Source organism: Patella vulgata, chromosome 7 (assembly GCF_932274485.2).
Source record: "Patella vulgata chromosome 7, xgPatVulg1.2, whole genome shotgun sequence".
Lineage (NCBI taxonomy): Eukaryota > Metazoa > Mollusca > Gastropoda > Patellidae > Patella > Patella vulgata.
The window spans coordinates 39,002,877-39,019,970 of NC_065885.2; the positions used below are offsets into that span (position 1 = coordinate 39,002,877).

The following is a 17,094-nucleotide window of genomic DNA, read 5'->3' on the forward strand; positions in this document are numbered from 1 at the left end:
TCTTTGGGATATAAACATATACATATTTCATCAAAATCAGATAAAAAATATGACCTCTAGAGGGTCCACAACCTTGGTGTTACATACTCTTATACTATTTGCGTAGGGATGTAATTGCACGAAATTCAACCGGAACTGTTATATATTTGAACCGTTTTTAAAATCGCATAAAAAATTGTGACCACAAGTTGTTGGCATATATAAAGTTATTGCCATGCATAATACGCTTACATTTTGCAATAGATAGAGCTCATCCTCTTATTGTCACTATGTGTAACATCGAATTAGAAACAAATCTTTTAAAAAGTGTAGCCTTGGAAAAGGCGGTAACTCCGGAATGTCAGTCACGGAATGCTCAATATCGGTATTGTTTGTCCTCTCATGACCCCCAGTGCTACACGCACGGTTTTCGGAAAATCGGGCATAACTCCTGAATGGAAGGTCCGATGCACACCAAAATCAGAATATATTAAGTATCTGAATCTGACAAAAATTGTGGCCGCTATAGGGTCCACAACATTGGTATTTATTACATGCTTAATTGTCACTGTTTGCGCCAGGGGCTATTTTGAAAATAAGTTTAGGTCCGATACGTGCCAAAATCGAACTCACCCAAGATCTTTGGGACATAAACATACATTTTAAGTTTCACCAAAATCGGATACAAATTATGACCTCTAGAGGACCTTACAAGCTAAAGACGCGATTTTTTATGCCAAAATTGAACTAGATCTTTGGGATATAAACATTTAAGTTTCATCAGAGGTTCTCTCAAAAAAAAAAAAAAAAAAAAAAAAATGTGATCGGACATCTGGACGGACAGGTGAGACGAAATAATGAATATGTGAGCAGTATGAATAATAAGTGCATTAGAAATGGTTTTGGAAAAGGGAACATAACTCCGAAAAGCTGAAAATCGAGTGTTCATGTAGTCCCGTGACGAAATTTGCACAAAAAAATCCATGTAAAACTGTAGACCCTATCGGGTTCACAAGTTTTTCAGAAAATAGATTGTTCCACGCCAAACAGATCCGTTAAAAATTGTAGACTCTGTCCTCTATCGCGTTCACAGGCCAATTATTTGCAGTCGGACCGATAGACCGACGAACAGGGGCGCGTCGAATTACCTAATAACTACCCAATAAGACTTTGGAACCATAAAGTAACAATCTAGTTTTGGGTTTTTTTTAAAAAAAAAAAAAAAAAAGCGTTTGTTTTGTGCGAAAATCGGAGTTTCTTGCTCACTCGCGAAAAGGGACAAAACTTGTAGTATACGATTTGTGTTGATAAGAACATGTATGCTTTCATTCTATTTTGGAGCAGATTATCGACCGACAATCGTATCAAAGCAGCTCCTAGAAATTATAATCTCACCCTGGGTGTTATTGGGTAATTCGACGTTACGGACGGACATGGTGACATGAAATAAGATGACGTTTGGGTATTGTGACGCGAACTTATTGTTGGTAAAGGACCCGTCGGCTCACGTCTTTGAAGGCAGTCCAGATAATTTGTTCCCGAAAATGGCCAATGTCTTTACCAGGAGGAATAAATGTCCAAAATCTGTATATTTAACCGATTTTAGTGGCTATGAAACTAAAAAACGAGGTAATTTACCACGTATACAATCAGCTACACGTGTGGGTAATCCTCATCCAGAGGGATTAAGATATCAGGCTTTGAACAGTGACGAGGTAAGATCTGTAGTTATAATATACACTTTATAAGATAGCAATCCATGTTTGTATTATGTAATTATCGAACTGATAAATAACTTAAACATACATTATGCAAGAGCTAAATCTGCCTATTGCAAGTCTTTTTTTAGGCTTCAGATGTTATAGAAATTATAAATTAGACCTTTATTTACACAAGCTCAAAATCAACTCTGTAGACCCACGGATGGTTTGGATACAGATTGTATTTAAACAGTCGTCCATTGATTTAAAATTTAAAAAATAAATGGCGGACCATGCTAACGTTTACTGTTAGTCGCTGATGGAAACGACAGTCGACATTGTCGCAGAGCATTTAATATTGGCAGCGATGCCCTTCCGTATCCCACTGGTGAAAAAAAACCTACGCGCAAACGGATTATGGAAATAAAATTAAACCGTTAGTCCCGAAATGAGTCGAGTGGCCGTTAAACCCCACACTATCCTGTCTCTCGGTACCAAAAAGAAATTAGACGTGAACTATCCAAAAAAGGATCTCCAGAAAACGGACTGTGACACTATCCTAGTCACGAACCTCCAGAAAACGACCCGTAACACTATCCTTCGGCGATCGAGTAACTCTGGAACACTTTGTTTTTATAACTATGTTTATATATCTTTATAACCTTTACAGTATAAATACATTATAATAGTATTATAATAATATTATATTTAACCTAGAACTGCGACGCAGTAATGACGGGTTTCACCGGTGCCACGTTACCCTTGAACTTATGTTCAAACAGATTTCCACATTAGCATTGCACGCGTGTTATAAAATGGACGCAGAATCAACCAAATCCAGCAATATCAATTCCATTTATACATTTGTTACCATGACAAAAATTGTTACTAATTTACCGCTAACTTTCTAATGGGAAATTAAAATGCGAAAAAAATCTTAAAAAGTGACCCTGACAAAATTAGTTATTTCACAGTAACGGAAGAAGTTAGAAGCAATTTTGTGTTATCTATAGCATCGTATTAAATCATTCTTTATGTTGGATGCAATTAAATATCAAAATTGTAAATGAATATTGAATAACATTCATTTGAAGAATATATTTATTTGAAGGCTAAAAATACAGTTTTTGTCAAAATGTTGTCATTTCCAGTAAAAATAAATTTTTGAAATTGTTTCTATGAAATCACAAATGGCATTAGGCATCAAATGGTGAAACTTTTATAAAAAATCAAAGATTAATGAACAATTTCATGGACCAAAAACCATTAAAAGTGACTTGCACAAAATCGTCTATTGTCCGCAACTGAACAAGTTAGAAACCATTTTGTGATATCTATATGATCGTATGGGTTCATTCTATTTGTTGAATGGAATTAAATATGATACTTTTAAACACATAACAAAATGGGCTCATTTGAAAAAAATATCTGTTTTGAAGGTTACCAATACAGTTTTGGACAAAATGGCGTCACTTCCAGTGTCAATTTTAAATTCTGCTCAAATTGATATGTTGCACATTTGCTTTATGCATCAAATGGTATTATTTTAATGAAAATCCTATAATAATTGACTCTTTTACAGACAAAATAACGTGACTCTTTTACAGACAAAATAACGTGACTCTTTTACAGACAAAATAACGCGATTCTTTTACAGACAAAATAACGTGAAAAGTGACTCATGCAAAATTGCCCATTTCTTGGCAACTGCTCATATTACAAACTAATCTCGGCATAGATTGTCTTCATAAATATTCTAAAATATGAAAAGCCTGAAATGGTTGTAAATTGGTTAATTTTACACCATTTTTCACCTTTAAATCGAAATGGCGCAAACACAAAACCAAAATTTAAAAAAATTGAGTTCTACATTTTTTGCGCCTGTCATAGGGGCATTCTTTTTGATCTATCAGATTTGTAAAATTAATATCTGCTTCCGTCGGGAAACTTTATCGATAACAAAGAAGTTAAGAATTTGCACCTTGAAAAATTTGAACTTTGTTTTATACATATCGGGCAATAAAAAATTAACCTAGAACCCATAAACTGAAATTAAAAAGGCAAAAATTTTTTAAAAAATGATCCTGACAAAATTGGTTATTTCTCGACAAGGGAAGATGCTACGAGCCATTTGTTGACATCTTTATGATCGTATTGATTCTACCTATATGTCCAAATATCATAATTTGATACGAATAATGAATACCACTCACTTCAAAAAAATATTTGTTTTGAAGGCTAAAAATACAGTTTTTACCAAAATGACATTACTTCCGGTGAGAATGAAAATGTTAAATTAGTATTATGAAATCAAAAATGGCATAATGCATCACATGGTGAAAATTTTATGAAAATCGAATAATAATTGACACTATTATGGACCAAAAACCCATTTTGTGGTATCTGTATGGTCGTATGGGTTCATTCGATTTGTTGATTGGAATTAAATATCATACTTTTAAACAAACAACATATACGACTACAACTCATTTGAATAAAATATCTGTTTTGAAGGCTAAAAATTCAGTTTTTGCCCAAATGACGTCACTTCCGGTGACAGTGAAAGTGTTAAAATGGTTTGACTTAGTCAAACGTGGCATTAAACATCAAATAGTGAAAGAAAATTGAAAATTGAATAATAATTGATTCTTTTAACTTTTACAGGCAAAATAACGTGAAATGTGACTCATGCAAAACTGCCTATTTCTCGGCAACTGCTGATATTACAAACTATTTTTTTACATACATTCTCTTTGTATGGGTTATTGCAACGAGGTTATGAAAGTTACTAAGAAATATTTTGAAATATGAAGACGGTGGATGGGTTGTAAATAGTTCATTTTTACACCTTTTTTCGCCTTTTAATCGAAATGGCCCGAAAACGAAATTAAAAAAACTGAGCCCGATTTTTTCTGCGCCTTTACAGGGCACACCCTTTCAGTTATATATCAGATTTGAAAAAAATGATATTTGCTTTCAAAAAGTGGTACTGGACTGTCAAAATCTGTCAAAATTGTAGCTTTTGCTGAATTTACGTCACTTCCGGTGCCGACAGGAAACTTTATCGGTAACAAAAAAAAAACAACAAAAAAAAATATGGGCGAAGTGTTTGTTTTACTGAATCCAGTGATAAAACGTTTAATCTACCAACAAGTTAAAGATTTGGATATTTTGATCCAGTATTGTTATTATGCTTTGATCAAAATATGCAAAAGATCACCATAAACTTTATGTTGTTATATATTCTTTTCATGTCTCCAGAAAGTTAGCATATGGAATCCGAACTTCTACAAATATGCACAGAGATTAACCGCCATGCTGGAACATACAGGTTTTAAGCAATATTTTTTTCTGTTTACGACAACGATTTTTTTTTTTTTAGATGCAGCTTTCAATTTCTATTAGTTTTTTTAAACAAAGTATATTTTTATTCTTAAATAATTCATAACAATTCATCTCTCTTTTATTATGTAGATCTAGTAAATGATATGTAATTTAAATTATCTTTGTTAATGCTTTATATTTTCAATTCGCAGGAAAGGTGAATTTTACTTGTGGAAAATTTAAACTAGCGCCAAAAATATTAGGTTTGTATTTTAATTTGAGGGCTAGTGTATTTTCTAATTGAAAGTCGAATTTATTGTTATCTATTAATGAAAGGGTATACTATACACTGTTAACCCTAGGTAACCATACAGTGTCTAATAGCTGCTCGCATTTTGTTTTCTTTTCTTCTTGTGGACAATTTGTGTAAGACCACAACTTGATGACGCTCGCTGTTGTAAACCCTACATTCAGAGCGATTTATTAGTTTTAATTTATAGATTGCATAACTGTCATACTTGATAACGTTGAATGAATACTCTTCGAAACGTCGCCCAAATAAATAAGTAGCTTTTTTCCCGTAAGTATGTGTTTTTGTGTATTATATATATATGTTAGTTTTATCATGATGCTGGGAATTTTAGTATGGAAGACCAAACAGCTCTAAATTCAGTGTTCTTAATTCTTAGTTCTTAATTCATAGTCATTAATTCTTATTTCTTCATTTTTTGTCGTATTTCGACATTTGTACACTAAAATTAACATTTGTATCTTAAAATCAACATTTGTTTTACAAATCAGGCATTTGTCAAATCAAATTTGTACACAAAATGTATTTTTGTTTAATTTAATTTTATTTTAATATAAAGATAAAATTTATTTTAGTAAACCAAAAAAATAATCTGCCTTTAAATTTCATCATAGACATACAACGAAAAACAAATCTCGAACAACAAATTTCTAAATACAAATCTTGCAAAACATTTCTCCAAAAACATTTCTTCTATAACATTTGTCCAAAAAACATTTCTTCAATAACATTTCTCCCAAAACATTTCTCGAAATTCATCGGACCGGAACATTATGACGACATGAGCGGAAATCAACCCGGCATACAATAAGTCACCATGCAACACAGGAGAATCGAGCAAACATATATACAATAAGAAAAATCGCTCGATGACCCCGAATTAAATGAAATCATGTGCGTGTTATGTCTCTCTCTCTATATATATATATATTGGTTAATCTGATCTAGCATTAAATAAATAAATTGAAAGTAGTCTATTTTCCGAAATTAGTTTTATCTGATAGCGATATATTTCTTTGGATAAACGAAAGAGGGCTTTATCTCTTCTAAATCATGTAATCATGCATGTGTCAGTAAAATAGCTAATGCTTGTATATTCAAAGAGCGATAGACAAATTTTTTCCGGTGTAGCATTATACGATAAGTGGAATTGCGTAGTAAGACGCGTATTTTGACTATTACATACCCCCTCCCCTTACTGAATAGAGTTCAGACGATCCAAATTATACCTGCATTAACAAGGTACGTAAATATGAATATGTCAGAGAATATTTTACAATTTTGAAAATGTATTCGAACTTTTTTAATGGTATGCATCCCGATATCTTGTAGTTTGTGTTATGGCCGATATTTTGACGTTAAATCTCCCTCCTCCCCTCCTCATTTAATACATGTTAGTGCCATTTCAAATTTCTTCTTTTTTTCAAGGTATGTAACACAAATGTCCAAGAAAATAATTGACATTTTGTAGCAAACAATAAATAAACTTTCCAGCTGTATATGAATAGATATCGAGAATTTCTTATCAAGACTTTAAATATCCCTCCCCTCCCCTCACTTAATAAAGTTTATTACCGTGGAACTTTGATCTATTTTCAAGGTATGTAATATAAATGTGCCAGAAAATAACTTGAAAAATTGTACGCTATTAAACTCTATTAATTGATTGGGAGGGGGTGAGTGGGGTCTTAAATGTCAAAATACATGTCATACTACGACATTCCAGATATCACACAGAATACCACTGTAAAGAAGTTTCATTTACCCTTTCAGAAGTGTAAATTATATTCTGGCACATTTAAATTTTCATAGCTTGAAAAAGGTATTACAGTTGGGTGACGCTAATTACTATTAAGTTATTGGGGGTTGGGGGGCAGTTGGGTCATGTTAAATACTATTAAGTTAGTGTGTGTGTGTGGGGGGTGGGGGTATTTAAAAGTTAAAATACGGGTTATCGTGTATTGCATGAGAAAGTATTTATTTCTTTATCCCTCTTTCAATATATTACGTATTCCCTGGCACATTCATGATTACGTGATTTAGAAGTAGTCCAATTTCTGAAAATAGACTACATGTAATTTATTTTTTTTCTCGACGGCCCGGCCCGATTAGCCATACTACGCACGTGGTTTCACTAGAGTTGCGGTCATCGAGCGATTTTTCTTATTGCTCGATTCTCCTTTATTGTATGGTGACTTATTATATGCAAGGTTGATTTCCGCTCATGTCGTCATAGTATTTCGGTTCGATGGATTTCGAGAAATGTTTTGGGAGAAATGTTATTGAAGAAATGTTTTTTGGAGAAACGTTTTGCAAGATTTGTATTTGGGGATTTGTATTTAGAAACTTGTTGTTCCAGATTTGTTTTTCGATGTATTTCTCTGGTGAAAATAAATTTTATCTTTATATTGAAATACAATTAAAATACATTTTACAAATCTGATATGAAAAATGTTTTGTAAAACAAATATTGCTTTTAAGATACAAATGTTAATTTTAGTGTACAAATGAAAAAATAAGAATTAAGGACTATGAATTAAGAAATAAGGTCGAAGAACACCGAATAAAGAGCTGTTTGGTCTTCCATATATTTGTTATATCTTGTAATGACGCTGTAGCGTATATTATTATATATTTCATCTTGTCGTGGCGATGTGTATGTTTTGTTTTGTCATGACGCTGTGTAAGCTTATATATTTTTTTTATCTTATCACGAGGTTGTGTATTTTATCTCGTCGTGACGTTGTGTGTGTATGTTTTCAAGGGAAGCCGCCAGACATTCAATATACAGAAAATACAATATCTAGAGTTAGTTTTCGTGATCCAGCAAGATTCAAGGGGTTAAACTTTAAACTGAATACTACAAGATATGGTTATACACCTACACAAGTCATTGCTAAAGGAATAGGTAGGTACTCATTTTTGTTATTATGTACCTCAAAAGATAGATTATTGATATAATAGATTTTATTAATATTTGCCGACATGATCCCAAGAACTTCGTTTTTGTTCTGCAGCAGCATCCACATGGGCCATTTTCTATTTCCATTCAATACATATCACCCTCAATCTGATTAAAATACAGATCTATATTTCGTTTCGGTTTTTTTTTATACTTTTGATGACCTACACTACATAAAGTTCTGACAAGTTGTAGCGGTAGGTCGCGTCAGAGGTCATCACGTGACCAATCCATCGAAGCTGGGCTTTCAGTATCATGGCCTCAATGCTGGTCATCTTAGCTCTGTCGCAGTCCTTGAATCTTTTGCGTGGTCTTCCTTGGTCCCGCTTTCCCGAAGTCAGTTCGCCATTCATAAACTGCTTTGGCAGCCTGTGGCCAGCCATCCGGATCACGTGACCAACCCATCGAAGCTGGGCTTTCAGTATCATGGCCTCAATGCTGGTCATCTTAGCTCTGTCCAGGACCTCGGGGTTTGTGATCCGATCTTGTCAGTGGATATTCATAATTGACCGCAGGCTTCTCATATGGAACTTCTTCAACTGCTTCAAATGCATTTTGTACACAGCCCATGTCTCGCATTCATATAGGAGGCCGGTGAGGACGACGGCTCTGTACACCTTGAGCTTTGTGGAGAGCTAGATGTTGTGCTGATTCAGGACACGGGTTCGGAGACGATTAAGAGCTTGACTGGCCTTGCAGATCTTAACGTTGATCTCTTTATCCAGGCTGCCGTCGTTGCTGATGGTACTGCCGAGGTATCTGAAGTCATCCACTGTCTTTAGCTGGGTGCCCTCAATGGAGATAGAAGGGGGAGGGGCGGTTGAAGCAGGGGCGGGCAGAAATAGTACCTCTGTCTTGCCGAGGCTGATGGTGAGTCCGAAAAGGCGGGAGGCTTCTGCAAACTTATCTGCGATAAGCTGTGGGTCAGACTCTTTGTGTGCCATGAGAGCACAGTCATCAGCAAAAAGTACTTCTAGGTTGATCTTCTCCACAACCTTGGTTCTGGAATTCAGTCGGCGGAGGTCGAACAGTGAACCATCAAGTCTGTAACGTAGGTATACCCCAAGGTCCAAGTCCCTGATAGCGTGGTTCAGGACGCAGGTGAAAAAGAGGTTGAAAAGGACCGGGGCCAGAACGCAATCCTGTTTGACGCCGTGGCTGATATTGAAAGGCTGGGATACTTCTCAACCCGAGAAAACCTGTCCAGTCATGTTGTCATGGAACTGGCGTAGAAGGTTGACGAACTTGTGTGGGCATCCCAATTTGGATAGGATGATCCAAAGGGCCTCTTTGTTCACTGTGTCAAAAGCCTTGGTGAGGTCAACAAAGACAGCATACAAGTCCATGTTTTGCTCTAGGCATTTCTCCTGCACTTGCCGGACGGTGAAGATCATGTCCACAGTGCTGCGGTTTGGGCGAAATTCACATTGTGTTTCTGGCAGGTTTCCTTCGGATATGTTTTCGACTAGTCGTTTGAGGAGTATCCGAGCAAATATTTTCCCAGCAATACAAAGGAGGGAGATCCCCCGATAATTGCCGCAGTCAGTCTTGCTATCCTTGTTCTTAAATAGGGAGACGACAGTAGCATCCCTAAAATCTTTGGACAGTTCTTCTTCTTCCCATATGCTGGTGAGGAGAGTATGGAAAGTCGCAAGGGCCACAGGGCCGGCAGATTTGAACAACTCCGCTGGGATTCCGTCCATTCCGGATGCTTTGCCTGGGCTGGTCTGCCTTATCGCCTTGAAGACTTCATCCATTGTGGACGATGGCCTTTTGTGGGATTAGGTCAAGAGCGAGGGGGTCTACACTGGAGGGCCTGTTGAGCAGGTTGCTGAAGTGCTCTCTCCACCGTTCATTGATGCTACTCTTCTCCTTCAGTAGAGATGAGCTGTCTGCTGACAGGAGTGGGGTAGTACACGGCTTGGAAGGTCCATAGACTTCTTTGATGGCACTGAAAAGCATCTTGGAATTCTGCGTGTCGGCGTATTTCTGGACCTCGTCTGCTTTCCTCTCCCACCATTTGCCCCGCATCTTGCGCAGCGCAAAATGGGCCTGTAGATGCTTGAAGCGATCATGCCTAGAGGTGGAGGAGGGGTCGTTTTGCCACTCAACAAATACTTTCTGCTTGTCTTCCAAGAGTTTCTCGTCGAACCAGTCCTGATGACTTCGTTTCCTGGGGCCGATGGTGGCTATTGCTGACTCCGTCACCAGTGTTCTGAACTGCTCCCATCTTTGAGTCGGGCCGCCAGTCAGGGGTCCATGGGCAGTCATTCGGCCGTCCAGGTCTTCTGCAAATTCACTGCGTTGCTGATGTTGTTCAAGTTTGGCGACGTTGAACGCTGGTCTGGGCACTTTCGGCGTCTTGCGGAGAGTTGGGGCGATATGCAGACATAGGATGGCCCTGACTAGGCGATGCTCCGTCCAACACTCCGCTCCTCGCATGGCCCTGGTGATCCTGATGTCGCGGATGTCTTTTTGTCGGCAGATGGCGAAGTCGAACAGGTGCCACTGCTTGGACCTTTGGTGTATCCACACTGTCTTGTATTTGTCGGCCTTCCGGAACAGGGTGTTTGTAATAGTGAGGCGTTGTTCAGCACAAAAGCTTAAAAGCATCAAGCCATTGGAATTCAGCTTTCCAATTCCGTGGGGTCCCAGCACGCCATTCCAATTTCTGCAGTCTGCTCCAACTCTGGCGTTGAAATTGCACAGCAAGATGAGATTGTCATTAGAGGGGGTGTCCTTTACGAGTGCACTAAGCTCCTCGTAAAAAGCTTCCTTCACTTCATCGCTGCTGTTGAGGGTTGGAGCGTACGCACTGATGAGGGTGATATGCCTGGTACGGTTCAAGGGGAAGCGGAGTTTCATCAGCCGTTCGTTCACTGAAGTTGGTAGATCAGGAAGTTGTTTGAGGAGCGATTTCTTGATGGCCAATCCTACTCCATGGATTCTCTCTTCATTTTTGGCCTTGCCTTTCAAAAAGAAAGTGTAGCCACTTTTCAGTTCATCCACAGATCCTTCCTCGGCTAGTCTCGTCTCGCTGAGGGCAGCTATGACAATGCAGTAACGTGCCAGGTCCCTTGCGATGAGAGCTGTTCTCCTCTCAGGCCTTGAGCCTCAACGAAGTCCCCTTGTGAGCGTCAAAGTAGCGAGTCCGGGGACCTCCCCAAGAAAATTTTGAAAAAGTTACTGTCGGAAATGCTGTCTGACAGTATTCTGGCACCGATTATCGAGAGAAATAGAGCCGATCTGATACCGCCTGTTGTCCGATCACTAGTCTATCCGACCCCAGAGAGGAAAGTGTCAAATGAACGGACTTGCGGACCTCAAAGAAGCTCCCGAAAATTTCGAAAGTAGACTGCCCGAAATGCAATATGTCAGTATTTCAGGCACTGGTCGTCGAAATAAATAGAGATTACCAGATACTGCCTGCCGCCAAATCACTAGTTTATCCGACCAGAGAGGAAAATGTCAAACGGGCGGAGTGAGTGAATCAAGGTGAATGAATATTTTCGCCACAATATTTTGTGTAATAGACTACCGGAAATGCAGCCTGGCAGTATATCAGATACTGATAGTCGAGATAAATAGAGTTGACCAGATACTGTTCGTCGCCAAATCACCAGCTTATCCGAACAGAGAGGGAGGTGTCAAACGAACGGAGTGAGTGTATCAAGTGAATGCATATTCTCGTAAAAAACATTTCTCAAGTGATTCACGTGTTATTGTTTATAGTATGTTTACAGCAGGATGGGCTTGGTAAGAAATCACTCAGCGGGCTCTACAACATGTAAGTCTATGACTGAGTGGGTATGTGGGATTTAATCACTGTAGATGGTATTGATTACCGAAACGTATTACAAATACTTTTTTTTTTATTTTCTAAAATTATTGGGGGGGGGGGGGGGGCAAACAGTGGGCAGACCAGATTTGGGGGGGGGGGGGCGCCGCCACTGCCTTGAAGAGACCTCTCTGTCCATCAGTGCGCGCACATTCCACGCACCAACTATCAATTTCCTTTTTTGGGTTTCGACCGCTTGAAGGGTAGAACTGCCAGCCGCGGTATGCTGGCCAGTTGCAAGGGACAAGTAATTCTTTGGGACACCTTTTCCAGTCCCCTCCCTCATATGAGGGTGAGCAGTGCTGTCCTAAAGAGGCTGCTCGATCACCTGAGGGAACGCCGAGCTCCACTGTTGTCCCTGGGTCAGGAGGAGAACGACTATTGCCACCAGGCCGCCAACGTGCAGGGTTCAAACTACAACTTCAATGGGAACCTCCACCTGTTGCTTCGCTCGCCGCCGCCGCCGGACTTTGTGTAAGGGTATGGGGACTAACACACACGAAGAAAACCTGTGCGGGAGAGTGTTTAAAGTGGGAAAGTCAATGCACAGGGGCAATCCCACTCTCTCGACCTCAGAAGCCAGGATCTGGTGGTACGGAGGAACCGTCACGGCCAGGGACTTCCTCGGCTGCAGTGGATGACCACGGCGTCTGTAGTGCCATGCTTTAGCGCTCCACGACGCTTGCTGTCACCGCCTTCATGACCGTTGGGATTGAAAATGATCTCATCCGCTCACTCCGCCGGCTACAGTCTTCACATGCTTGGGTAGGCATTCCCGAACTCGCCGAGGGTTTGAGACCCGATGGCTACCCTCACCTGGTTTAGCCCGCCTGTCGAAGCGATATTCCGGGGTGTGGCCGCTGCTTGGAGCCACAGGTGAGAGCTGGGCGCCAGGTGGGGACCAAAGCGGACGAGCCATCCGAGGGTGCGACATGTTCCCCCGTCAGAGGTACTACCCTTCCCTGACACCCCATCCAGAACACGTCAATGATAACAACTCTTCCAGATCCTAGTGTAGTAAAGACAAGTAAAACGAAATTTTGAACTATAAAAAACGAAACGAAATAGGATCTGTGTTTTAATCAGATTGTATCACCTTTGGATACAGTTAACTGGCTATCGTAGACCTACCGAGGATTCGCATGCATAGACTGGCTCGAATCATAAAACGAATTAAATAAAGTGTGCAGTACGGTACATTCACATTATTTATTTTTGTTTCAGTGCCTGATTTAACGCCACCGGCATATAGAATACCTTAATGAACATAACATACCAACTGATACCGTATTGCAGGTCAATGATGACAATAAATTTGAAATTTCCTTGGTAGTTGAACATTTTCTTTCCTTTATGTTTTATACATTTTGTATCATTTTAAAAATACCTTGTGATTTGATGGACTAAAACATATTCAAACTATTTAAGCTATCAAAAGTTTGTTTCAAATCCCCCTCAAAACACTTTAATCGTAAGAAAACTACACTTACAGAAAATGTGATGGCCCCCATCCTACTAGAATGTACTATAGAAACTACACTGGTAATGTAAAGGAACTTTTGCTAAGGGTATACTTCGACTGACAGATCATTTGGTGCCGTTATTTCCTACAGGATCCCGTCATTATTGTGAGAAACTATCACAGCTGTTGAATTATACAAAAAGTATTGAGTTAATTTATGGAATTTGCACAATTTTTTTTACGATGAACTGGAAAAGTCTATTCATAGTATCAGAACCCGTAGTTCAAGTGTCTAACCAAATATCTCCCAAGTCAACCTAATACTCATTATCTAATCTGGACAGATACTTAACTACACAACAGTAGAAACCCAATGTTTTTTTATGATTCTCAACGGATTGGACAGTTTTCCAACAATGGTTTGTAACTAAACATTAAATACAGAAACTTTTGCTAAAACAACACAACTAAATGATACCAAAGTTGTAGTGTGTGTGGTAGTATTTAATTAGTATTGGGTAAATCGTCCTGTTTGAAATAATTACCCTAATTAGGTTATGTAAGATTTATATAAAGAGCTAACCATTCTTGCTATAATAGTTCAAAAATAGATAATGCAAAATGAATATATTAAAAATTTCATTCAAATTACTCTATTGCAAGCGAAGATATTAGCCTTAGAAGGTTTGACAAGATGTGGGCATTAATTGTAACCACTGTACTGGTTGTTCGAAGCTAAGACTCGCTTCTCCATTTTTAAATTAAATCAAAATATGACCGAACCGTTCTAATCTACTTAATATCGGAGATATTGATGGCATCGAGAGTTGATTATAGTCTTGTCATGTTAATAAATGTCTAATTAATAGTTTTTATAAAATTTCAGGCCTTAAGAAAGACCTGCAATAGGAAGATTTAGCTCTTGCATGATGTATATTTAAGTTGGAAAGAATCTTTAATGGAAATTAAACAGAAAACAAAAACAATTTATTTTGAAGAAATATCAATTTATATAACAATTGTATAAAGTACAAAACAAATGATTTGATAGCAAGGTATTAGGCTTGGTACCCATTACAGACCGTAGACATACACATTACAGAACTCAATACGGAAGTAAGCTAAATAAATAAGAAAAAGATAACACTGGCATTAATAAACAGATGGATTGTTGAATAAGTTCTCTAGCAGTGTTACAAACAGACAGTGAAAAAGTGAAGCAACATCAACAGAATACAAACTCATGCAGTTTCAGTGGAGTCCCATGCACAAGGAACCTAGCCGAACCAGGTACTGAGTCAAACTGTGGCACAGGTTTTAATATTTTCATATTTACAATGCACCAATAATGTACACTATTAGTTGAAACTAAAATTACATACAAGTATACACAACTCTTTAATTAAATGTAAATTGTCTTTAAGTTAGTTAATCAGGCTTAACATCCGCTTCCACCAAGGAAGACAAATGTTTTTTCTAACTGGTCAGTCAAGCTTGACAGGCAAATCCGATGTAGGACAGAAATGGTAAGATGAAAACAGAAATTCACAGCCCCCCTAAGTGTGCCTTTTTACTGTCTGATGGAGTAACTTGTCTTTGACAATCTGAATAAATAGTATACAAGCAATTAATGTGTATCCATCATTCGCTGACTTGTGATGAAGTATTGTCCAAGTGTAAGCTGTGCAATTTCTCTGTTAGATAATTAATTCCTTTATGAAACATTCTTTTATTTTGTCGATCTAACACAACAATTGTAAATTGTGTGATCTTCTGGATTATTTGGTATTTATTTCATGTCATATGAACTATTGTCTGGTAGTCCTGATTTTTTATATTTATTTTACAAGTGTTCATATAGTCTACATTTAGACGACTACCATGAACAGATTGTATTAAACTCTGTGTATTATTAACTATATTATACAATGAACGCTTCCATAAATTATTGTCCAGTTTAAGGATATTCCTGAAAACAAAAAAAAAACAGAAAAATTTATTTAAAGATGCAGCAAATAATTTATAATTTATCACAAATAACATAACAGTGATCGATTTTTATTAACTTTGCATCTTGGAGATAATGAAGAAGACAACTTTTTGAAGTAAATTAGTGAGGAATTAACTAATTACTTTGAACAGTTCAGATTTTCACGGTCTGTTTAACTGAATAGCATAGTGTAGTCAAATAGAATCGAACTGCTATCAGCTCATTACACTTCAAACAATAAACATTGGGGACATGATTTTGTAGCAATAGGAAAATTAGTGGAATATAAGCTGTATGTTAGAATAAGGGTAAAAATTATTTAGGTCCTGGCTTTGAACCTACCTGTACATAAATTTGAGTACTAAATCAACTTGTTCTAAATTTTGATCTAATATGAGTTGACTTATATAGGCAGTTATAACATCTACATCTTCTTCTTGTGGTTCTGTTTAAATATAAATAAAATGAAATGGGATTTAACGTCCTACTTTTCTGCACCAACTGGGCTAATGAAGACCAGCTTAAGCCATACAGTCACAGTGTGATATTACAGTGAAATTTTGCCTGGACAAAATGAAAACCTCAAATTTTAAGTCTCTAAATGGTATATTCTTTTAATGACTTCAAGAAAATTTTTATCATCATAAAATGAAACATACTGGGACGCAATGAAAACGTAGCACTTTTATAAATGAAAGATTGTAAATCTTTTTTGAGAATTACAATTTAATCTTGCAATTCTGAATTGAACATGAGAATCGCAAAAACAAACCACTGGTCAATTCTCTAAACAAAAAGAAGATAGCCATGGTCTTGAAAACTGCATGGTAAGAAAACAGAATCTACTAGTACAGGAGTTAACAAATATACATATTTTATTGGTGAAATGAAATGGGGTTTAACGTCCTACTGTTCTGCTCCGAACTGGGCTAATGAAGACAGGCATACGCCATACAGTGTGCTATGGGGGAAATTTTGCCTAGACAGCGGCACTAGGCCTACTCTTATATCGAATTCCAACTGTCAAGGGATCTTTTACATGCACGCCAATGTGTACACGGGACCTTGTTTTTTCGTCCCATCCAAACGACTAGACAGCTGTCCTTATCAGGCCCTCCCTCCTGCATTACTGACAAGGGGGAAACCACGCCGGAAAATCTGGATGAACTTTCTTGGCCAATACAGGTAACGAACACCCGACCTCCTGGCTAGTGAGCCAGCGTCTTACCCCTTAGCCACCGTGGTCCCCCTATTTTATTGGTAGGGATATCTATATAGAGTGGCATGTCATCCTCTCCTCCCAGATATTTGAATGGAATATATCCCTTGTTATACATACCTTGACATGTATATAACCATTCTTTAAGTAAAGATCTGACTTGTGATATTGTTACAGCACCACACAAACTAACACTATCATCAACAGTATCTATATCATTATGTTTATCTGGTTCCAGTGTAGGTATAATATCATCTTCTATACTTATAACATCATCATCATACTCTCTTATTTTATTCTGAAAATATAA

General features: G+C 37.8%; 2 protein-coding genes across 3 annotated transcripts in view; one reads left to right on the forward strand and one right to left on the reverse strand.

Moving 5' to 3' along the window:
* Positions 1-64: 64 nt before the first annotated feature.
* On the forward strand, positions 65-13,452 carry LOC126827973 (uncharacterized). The gene is made up of 5 exons (XM_056102290.1): positions 65-1,718; positions 4,926-5,010; positions 5,216-5,266; positions 8,078-8,221; positions 13,338-13,452. Exons 1-5 carry the CDS (start codon positions 1,431-1,433, stop codon positions 13,373-13,375), a joined length of 606 nt encoding a protein of 201 aa, XP_055958265.1. The 5' UTR covers positions 65-1,430; the 3' UTR covers positions 13,376-13,452.
* Positions 13,453-14,567: 1,115 nt separating this feature from the next.
* The window catches only part of LOC126828351 (DNA repair protein REV1), a 33,889-nt gene continuing 31,362 nt past the window's right edge, over positions 14,568-17,094 (reverse strand). For both annotated transcript variants that reach the window (XM_050558070.2, XM_050558069.2), the window contains exons 17-19: positions 16,905-17,082; positions 15,908-16,010; positions 14,568-15,544 (exon numbers count right to left, since the gene is read on the reverse strand). In XM_050558070.2, the coding sequence (XP_050414027.1) occupies positions 15,370-15,544; positions 15,908-16,010; positions 16,905-17,082 (456 nt within the window). In that variant the 3' untranslated portion in view covers positions 14,568-15,369. The remainder of the gene's footprint in view (positions 15,545-15,907; positions 16,011-16,904; positions 17,083-17,094) is intronic.

Coding starts and splice junctions, on each gene's coding strand:
- LOC126827973 (XM_056102290.1), top strand. CDS start 1,431: ATGACGTTTGGGTATTGTGACGCGAACTTATTGTTGGTAAAGGACCCG. Junction 1,719..4,925: donor GATCTGTAGTTATAATATAC/ACTTTATAAGAT, acceptor TGTTATATATTC/TTTTCATGTCTCCAGAAAGT. Junction 5,011..5,215: donor CGCCATGCTGGAACATACAG/GTTTTAAGCAAT, acceptor TTCAATTCGCAG/GAAAGGTGAATTTTACTTGT.